Source organism: Aricia agestis, chromosome 18, assembly GCF_905147365.1.
Source record: "Aricia agestis chromosome 18, ilAriAges1.1, whole genome shotgun sequence".
In the NCBI taxonomy this organism is placed as follows: domain Eukaryota; kingdom Metazoa; phylum Arthropoda; class Insecta; order Lepidoptera; family Lycaenidae; genus Aricia; species Aricia agestis.
The window spans coordinates 2512982-2522930 of NC_056423.1; the positions used below are offsets into that span (position 1 = coordinate 2512982).

The window sequence follows — 9949 nt, forward strand, 5'->3', positions numbered from 1 at the left end:
AAAGTTTCTATCAACTGATGCGAAGCGCGCCAAAACTCCGCTACTTACAGAACGAACCGACCAATCAGAGTCGCCGTACGCCTCCGTACATTTCTCTCGGCCAATCAGCGCTCAGCACTTGCGGTTTAATAGGTTTTTCATGTTTGCGCTTTTTAGTGAGCAATTTAGTGATTAAACTATCGATAAGAGTTGATTGGCGAATTTGAATGTTAAAGGAAATCCAGTGTGTCATGTAAAAGCCTAGCTTTAATCTAATCTTGTTGTGTTCAGTTATGAAAATTACATTTTGGTTAATTATAACCAGCTGTGATTGACAAGATTTAAGCATTCTTACCACGAAATCTTATTTAAGCACGTGTGCAAGATGCTTTCCCAGCTGCGGACTCTCTACAACAGGGGTCATCAAATGGTGGACCGCGGTCCGCATCCGGATCGCCGACCCTCTGTGTTATAAAAATAAATTTCGGTCTCGACTTACTGATAAACATCTCCTGGATTTAATGTCAATAGCTTGCACCAATTTCACTCCGAACAAGCCAAAAAAATTGACACTTTTCTCATTGATATGTAAATAAAATATACTTACCTTTGTTTAATAAATATATATTTTTATATAAGTGGACCGCGAATGTCATTTTATTTCTTGAAATGGACCCCGAGCGAAACTAATTGGCGACCCCTGCTCTACAAGTAACACACTAATATAATGTACAAGAACCTAAAGTATTATCCACAGAAATAAATAAATTATTATTTATTTTATAAATTATGATTTATTTCTGTGGTATTATCACTTTGTTTTGTAACATTCTGTATATAATATGCATATATGAGTTTGGTTGTTAAAGATAAACCCTAAATTATCCAGCAGTGACGAGCGGGATGATGAAAATGCACTTTAAAAAAGAACACTGAACAATCTCGATTATGTCAGCTTTCAAATAAAAAAACTTCATCAAAATCGGTCTAGCCATCTGGATGCTAGGATGCCAATGACAGACACACACAAAGACAAACAGACATGTCAAACTTATAACACCCCATAAAGTTAATATACCTAGCGGAACTAGGTATATTAACTTTATGTAACACCCATTCTCGTATAATAAGACAGCAGATGTAGCAATATATACTGAAAAAACCAAACCGAAAACAAAAATCGGCCAAGTGCGAGTTGTGCTCGCGCACGAAGGGTTCCGTACCACTACCGAGCAAAAACAGGATAAAAATTGTGTTTTTGTATGGGAATTAAAATAAGAATAAGATTGAATTAATTATTCAATTTATTTAAATTTTATTATTAATAATTATTAAAGTAAAAATAAACTGAGTATTCAGAAGTCTAGCTATAGCGGTTCTCTAAATACAGCCTGGAGACAGACAGACGGACAGACAGTCTTAGTAGTAGGGTCCCGTTTGTACCGGAACCGTTTTTCCGTTTTTACGGAACCCTAATAATGGATACGAGTGGCACTCGGGGACTGCCGCGGTAAAGCTGCTTTTTTTTATCAACTTATGCAATTATAATTCATTACTAGCTACTTGACCGAGCTTAGCTCGGTATTCGATGAAAATGACATTTTCTAACCTAACCTATATATATATATATATATATATATATATATATATATATATATATATATATATATATATATATATATATATATATATATATATATATAAACGGAAAAACGGTTCCGGTACAAACGGGACCCTACTACTAAGACTGTCTGTCCGTCTGTCTATCTCCAGGCTGTATTTAGAGAACCGCTATAGCTAGACTTCTGAATACTCAGTTTATTTTTACATTAATAATTATTAATAATAAAATTTAAATAAATTGAATAATTAAGGGGGGCTCCCATACAAAAACACAATTTTTATCCTGTTTTTGCTCGGTAGTGGTACGGAACCCTTCGTGCGCGAGTACAACTCGCACTTGGCCGATTTTTGTTTTCGGTTTGGTTTTTTCAGTATATATTGCTACATATTTTCTGTCTTATTATACGAGAATGGGTGTTACATAAAGTACATACAAGAATTGCTCGTTTAAAAAGATAAAAGATATTACGCACAACGCAAACACCGCGCCGTGCCGAAGTCTACCACCGCCGTTAGGCACGCTATGCCGGTCGGAGTGGGAAGGTGTTAGGTTAGGTTAGGTTTTTCGTTACGGAATTTCTTGATTCGGTCGCCGCGCTCAAAATTGAATTTTCATTTGGATTTCAATATTTATAGTTTACCCATCACTTACCAGACTATTTGCTATTCATACAAGTCGTAAGACTTACCAACTTCCCAGCCCAGTGAGAGATATCAGTCAATAGGCACTGATACAGTCCCCAAGAGAATCAACTTTATTTGACTTCTGTTCGCCGTTATATAAGACGTGTTATTCAAACCTTATTCCTAAAGATGACTATTAGTTACTGGTAAAACTATTGCTAGGGTTCCTAGGGTTAGATATTTAGGGTAGGCTATAGTGTTTAGGGTTAAAAAAGTTGCTGGGACATACGGAAGAACAGATAGACTGACATGGTAAATCTACAAAGGGATAACAATTTATGGTGTGAATGCTACGAATAATAAAAACTATGTGAATGAGTCAACCAAGTTTTGTTGATTACAGAACCCTATAACGGAACCCTAACAAGCTGATTTTTTGTATATTGATAGAATATAATAGTTATATAATTTAAGAGTAACATTGTCCTATAAATAAAACAGTCCATATTTTAGGACAATCAATTCAAAGTATGAAACCCTTTCTATCTCTGTTAGCTACCACTTTCGAGATTTTTTGCAAATGAAAATGTTGTTCGTCTTATCAAAATGAAGCTACTCACAAAAATTTAGCTTGATAGTAATAAAAAAAAATGTCTTAGGGCTCCCGTACTATAACTAAAAACCTCTTGATAAAAAATAATTTAAAAAAAACTAAAAAGACTGCCTAGCAAGTAGCAACTTACAAAAAGGAGTGAAATCCCACCAAAAACATTTCATGTAAAATGTTACCTCGACGACCACAAAAGGTTTGCCCTGTGAAAAAGACATCAACCTGCCTGTATGCTAGGCAGGTTACCGAGATATCTCACTCTCGAGATAATTAAAAACTACTCGTCTCATAATGTCACAATCTCGACATTATCTCGACTCTATAAACTCTATAAAAATGTGTTATTTCGATGATAGATCTACGCAAGAAAAAATGTTTGTCATGCTAGAGTCAATAGAGATGAAGAGACAAACCATCAAACGTAGTGTGTAAAGTGGAGTGAGATATCTCGAGCCAAGCTTAGCTGAATCTACGCGGCCTAACTCTATAGACTCTAACTCCAACAAATTCTACATATCAGTAAGTTACGTACGGCTTGGCTGTTTCGTTACTTACTTCAGATCAAAAACTAAATATTCGCCTCACCTCCACGACGGTAGCAAAACAGCGAAGCCATACATACTTACTGATACGTAGAATTTGTTGGAGTTAGGGTCGATAGAGTTAGGCCGCGTAGATTCAGAAGCTTGGCTCTACGTTTATAAATCTTTTTCACAGGGCAAACCTTTTGCGGTCGTCGAGGTAACATTTTAAATGAAATGTCTTTTTTTATGAAATAAGGGGGCAAAGCAACGGGTCACCTGATGGAAAGCAACTTCCGTCGCCATGGACACTCGCAGCACCAGAAGAGCTGCAGGTGCGTTTCCGGCCTTTTAAGAGGGAATAGGATAATAGGGGAGGGTAGGGAAGGTATAGAGGAGGGTAGGGAAGGGAAAGGGTAGGGGATTGGGCCTCCGGTAAACTCAATCACTCGGCGAAACACAGCGCAAGCGCCGGTTTTCTGTGACCCCGTGGTATTTCTCCGCTTGGGCCGGCCCATTTGTGCCGAAGCAAAGCTCTCCCACGTCAAAGTTTTTGGTGGTTGGTGGCAGCTGAGCTCTTCTTAGTAACCTATGTAAGGAACTTTAAAATTAAACTCAAAATTGTCTTTCAATTCATCAATAAGTTTGATAACTTCCCGAAGTTATAACAAACCGAACGATTTCAATCCATGTTTCGATATTTCAATAAGCCTTAAATCTTTTAAGTTGTTGAAACTTACAAGACGTGGGTGATCAATGATCATATTATCTGGGGACATGGAAGTGAAGCTGCCTCTTTTACAAGCTATTATCTACTACTAGCTGTCCCTGCAAACGTTGTTTTGCCTGTTTTCCCAGTTTTCCTACTTTTCTCTTGGAGTTTTTTCTGTTTTTTTTTTATAAACCTCACGGAGCCCGAGACCTTTGCAACGAATGAAAAACCGTGGAAATCGGTTCATGCGTTTTGGAGTTATAGCGTCAGGAAGGAAAACCCGACTTATTTTTATATATTAGACTAGCTGTCTCGGTGAACTTCGTGTCACTTTAACACATTCCCTGGACTTCTACGAATATTTTACTACTAAATCAGCCTAATCCGTTCAGCCGTTTTGGAGTTTTAGCGCGACTAACACATTTGAAAATCCATTTTTACAAAAAATTTATATTAAGATTATAATATAAAAATAATAAAAAATTTACTTAATTAAAACTTGCGTGACAATGCATTATGAAATATTAAAATGACGTGAAGCTATGCTAGATGCTAGAGCTGATGATAGGCTTCTAAGTTCTGACCTCGGGATAATATTAATTAAAACCACATGTGGCATCATGCCCACATCCACTTTTAACTTTTTAGTTAGTACCTGAGTACTTTCTGTACATTTATTTTAAGGAGTAGGAACTAGAAGGTACTAAAAAGTAAAAAAAACCTTTTAAGGACGTTATCACATTTTTCCACAAATATCAGCGATTTTCAGGTAAGTACCAATGAAATAAGGGGGCAAACGAGCAAACGGGTCACCTGATGGAAAGCAACTTCCGTCGCCCATGGACACTCGCAGCATCAGAAGAGCTGCAAGTGCGTTGCCAGCCTTTTAAGAGGGAATAGGGTAATAGGGGAGGGTAGGGAAGGGAAGGGAAGGGTATAGTTGAGGGTAGGGAAGGGAATAGGGTAGGGGTTAGGGGATTGGGCCTCCGGTAAACTCACTCACTCGGCGAAACACAGCGCAAGCACTGTTTCACGCCGGTTTTCTGTGAGAACGTGGTATTTATCCGGTCGAACCGGCCCATTCGTGCCGAAGCATGGCTCTCCTTAATGGTAGCATTTACCTCAAATGCTTCATAGAAAATCGAAATTACTATATGTTTCCATACAAATTTCAAGGAGTCCTCTCGATTCCTCATGGATCCCATCATCAGATCACCACTTTTGTGTACATGGTACCAAATTCGAATTCAACCCTGTACAACGACAAAAGAATCATGAAAATCGGTCAACAAACGGCGAAGTTATAACCTCCTCCTTTTTGGAAGTCGGTTAAAAAGAATGTTTTACGTATGGGCAACTTTACATTGCCCTATTACGAGTCGGGGCTTCCGACCATCAGTATATTTTGTTACGAAAATACGTCAAATGTTGTTTGTAGAGAAGCTCTACAATAATCGCTTTAGTTATCTATCCTAAATCAACGGGTTGCACTCCGGGACTACCGTCAGAAGTGAAAACTTATTATTAATTACATTTAAATAGTCTCATCATAGGCAACTTAAACATCCACAGAAAGATAATCTTACAGCCTGCGGATAATGACTGCGTCGTAAATGTTAATGTCAGTGTCTATGAATTGACCTGGGAATCATTTTGCTGACCGTGTCTTTCCTGGGTAGGCTTTTTGCAAATTGCAGCGGTAACCGACATCCACGCGAGCGGAGCTGCGGGCGACCGCTAGTATTTTATAAAAAATTAAATAACATTTCCATTTGTAAGAAAAATAAGAAACGCTCTCAAATTTCTTCATACATTTTCGATCTATCAAGAAAGCGGCGAGCGTCGTAACCGCCACTGTACAAGGCGAGCTGATATTGAATGTTATTTTAATGCCTTAACGTCGATATTCGTAGATCTGCTAATTTTTGTCACAATTTTTGTGATAGCGTCCGGTCCTTAAGCTTTTTTAAGGTTTTTAAACTCGTTTTCACTTCAGTCACCAGTCACCACGGCCTCTTTGCCAAAACTTCACTACCTATCTACCGTACCTACTCGTTTCTCTAACAGTGTTTATATGAAAGTATTTTAAAATGACACCATTCTGTTTTGACATTTCTCTTGCAGTAGGTCGATTTCTTCGAGTGTACAAACAATAATTATAAAGCCGGCTTATAGATAAGTAGCGCCATCTAGGAAAAAGGTTCTGTACTATTAATAAGCAATCATGTTAAGAGATGGCGCTATTCTTCGTTTATATCAGGGCACTGAGCATATTAGTGTATTATAAAGTTCTTGTAACTTTTAACAGATGGCGCAAAATCAACAGGGAAATGTTTTATTAGGTAGGTCTAGATAGGTACCCAGAAAAATACTAGAGTGAACATGATTAATGATTGGACAGTACTAGTCATTGGACAGAGATTAAGCTACTTGACCTGTATGCAATTTCATTGAAAAAATGCATATTTCTAGTAGAACTTGGCCTAGGAAATCGTATTTCACCCTTATCATCAAATAAAAGCTTATGATTGATAAATAAAGTCGATTTGAAAATTTAATTTTATGAAAATATGATTTGTACTGACGAAAACGCTTTTATGGTACTTCCGATTTGGATGTGACGTCATCAGACTCGTAATTTAATATCTATTATTTATCGCGCTCGTTATAAGTAAGTTTATTTGTACATACATAATAAGAATAAGCCTAGAAAGATTTGTAAAATTATTTTGTTGAATAATTCAAATAAAACATCAGTATTATATTATATTATTATCTCCATTTATTGTAGACGGAAAATAAAATGGCCAAAACTTTTCTAAAAAAAGTTTTCAACATTACAAATGATTTCTAATTTCTTATTTAATTATATACGTGGGAGAGCCATGCTTCGGCACGAATGGGCCGGCTCGACCGGAGAAATACCACGTTCTCACAGAAAACCGGCGTGAAACAGCGCTAATGCTGTGTTTCGCCAAGTGAGTGAGCTTACCGGAGGCCCAATCCCCTACCCTATTCCCTTCCCTACCCTCCCCTATTTCCTTCCCATCCCTACCCTCCCCTATCACCCTATTCCCTCTTAAAAGGTCGGCAACGCACCTGCAGCTCTTCTGATGCTGCGAGTGTCCATGGGCGACGGAAGTTGCTTTCCATCAGGTGACCCGTTTGCTCGTTTGCCCCCTTATTTCATTTAAAAAAATATTTTATAATTTTTGGGCACTTTTGGACTCGTACATTTAGCACATTAAAAAAATGTCAATAAAGAAAGTATAAAATACAAAAAAAATATGACGTCACACTAGGGTGGACGGTGTTTTCAGCGCCATTTAAAAGGCATATTTTTCAATCAAGATTTTTTTGGGTTTCTACTGTTTAAAATATTAAAATATTAGTTTTTTTGGTGAAAATGAATGAGCGGTTAGCATGAAGAAAAAAAATAGGTCCAGTAGCCTAAATAAATAGAGTCTGGCTAGCGAAAGATGAGACTGGAAAAGGGCGGCAAATTCAATAAATCTACGTATGGCAACCTTGTCTATAGTCGGAATTATAGTTTTCATACTTAATCTATGGTGTCACCTATAGCATCTGTTGTTTGTGTGTCAAAGTGAAAAATATTTCTTTAGTTTACGTGATTTTCTAATTTAAGTATACCTTCATGGGTGACACTGACGACTGACGTTAATGACAGTGTTACCATAATCAGTTTTGGAATAAAAAGCCAGCTTAGAGTATACATTAGCAAGCTATAGAGCGCGCGCATCGCTCGTTCCCCGTTGTGCCGATCGTAAGCAGAAGTTCTATAGATACTTGTCAAACGTATAACGCAAGTCTAGTGATGTTCCATTCGCCATCGTTTGACGCTTATAGGAAAATATGTTCACACTCGTGCTTACAGTTCATACCTTGTTAGAAGCACTCTATAGCTTGCTATAATGTATACTCTATGAAAGCCAGTCTCATCTTTCTATCTATCATAGACATAATATAATATATATTATGTCTATGCTATCTATGCTCTGTCTCAGTATAACAATATGACATGCTCTGTCCAATGACTAGCACTGTCCAATGTACTAGTCATTTACCCAATAGGTCTACCAGAATCTGATGGCAATTTTTGACAGCAGATTTTTAAAAAAATATCGTAGAGATGTGCCGATTAGTCAGTAAAGCCGACTAAAGTAGCCCATTCACTACCTATTCTGCATTGCAGGCGGCATGATTACGCCTGCAATGTATTTTAAATTACCCATGAGTGATGAGGATGAATGATGAGTGATGACTGATGACTGATGATGACACACCAATCACCATGGTCCATGCCGATTAAAATGCGTAGCGCATTGCTGATGTAATCATGCCGAACTTCGGCCGTGTATCTTTGACCTAGTGTGTTTAATAGACACTTTAAAAAAACCTGTTTACACCACCACCAAAGTTAATATACCTAGCGGAATAGAGAAATAAAGGCCTGAGCAAGAGAGATGTCACTATCAGTAACACTGCGTGGTAAAAAGAGACGTGTGATACATGATAGCAGCACTCTTTTTTGACGTCTAGTCGGCACGTGCCGCACGTTGACAATTTATAATCTCATAGAAATCATGTTCAATCTGAATGCTTGTGTAAGTGTATACGTACATATATTTTTACACACAGATGAAACCAATAACTGTGTCTCCGACCTCCGTCGGTCCGTCCTCTGATTGCTCCGACTTCCGTCTTTGTGACGACTGCCGAGTGCCGACTCGGAAGTCGGACGAGGAAGGAGAAGTAGAATTGTCAATTGCTAATGAAAGGACGCGAGTGCGTTTTGTGTTTTGAAATTTGTTTTATACTTATTATATTTAAAATATATATACTTCGGGCAAATACAGAGGTTTAATTCGCCAGTATTCACTGTGTACCAGTTTATTGCCAGGTAAGTTTTGTTGTATTAAAATAGGTTACTCATTCGTAGCCGGTTAAAACTTTACGATTTACTTTGCATAACTACGATACTAACGTGTTTAATTGTCTTGTATTACTCCTTTTCACGTTCAACTTGTATTAACGGCTGTGTTTTGCAAATTTTTCACTCTTATAAAACCATTTGAGAACCCACAACATTGAAAACCTATTCCAGAATGACTAACGATGAAACACCATTGCCTGAGGGGTGGGAAATGCGCACCAGTCGCTCCACTGGTATGACCTACTACCTGAACACTTACACCAAGAAGTCCCAATGGGACCGCCCCGAGGCTCCAGCAGACCAGGGTGAAGTGAGATGCAGCCACATACTGGTCAAGCATGCGGAAAGTAGAAGACCGTCGTCTTGGAGAGAAGAGAACATAACCCGCACCAAGGAGGAGGCTTTGGATCTGTTGAAGAGCTACCGTAAACAGATTGTAGCTAACGATGAATCTTTTGCCGACTTGGCTTCAAAATACTCTGATTGTTCGTCCGCAAAACGTGGTGGCGATTTGGGGTCGTTCGGCCGTGGACAAATGCAGCCGACTTTCGAGGAGGAGGCGTTTAAATTGAAGGTCGGACAGCTCAGCAAGCCTGTTGAAACGGACTCTGGTTTTCATATTATACTGAGAACTGCTTAATTTTTTTAGAAGCATCATAATAAGATCTGCAGACTGCAACTCATACTTTAAGAGCAAATTAAGTGTCAGATTTTAATTACAAATCTTTAGGTATTTGCGTCAACAACTATGATCCTAAATCAAAATTGTCATGTCTAAGAGATGAATTGACTATCCTTAATTTTTTTTAGAATTAAATGAAGTTACATTACCCATTATACCATGTACCTGCTTTTTTATTTAATTTGTTATAGATCAAATCTTTTAAATCAGTTATTCTTAACCACTTTTCAATTCAGTTTGATCT

The 9949-nt window shown here is 37.9% G+C and overlaps 1 protein-coding gene across 1 annotated transcript; it reads left to right on the forward strand.

Annotated features, from left to right (window-relative positions):
* The first annotated feature begins 8844 nt into the window (after positions 1-8844).
* Positions 8845-9869, forward strand: LOC121735916 (putative peptidyl-prolyl cis-trans isomerase dodo). The gene is made up of 2 exons (XM_042126912.1): positions 8845-8990; positions 9195-9869. The coding sequence occupies exon 2, from the start codon at positions 9196-9198 to the stop codon at positions 9661-9663; it is 468 nt and encodes a 155-aa protein (XP_041982846.1). The 5' UTR covers positions 8845-8990; position 9195; the 3' UTR covers positions 9664-9869.
* Positions 9870-9949: the final 80 nt, after the last annotated feature.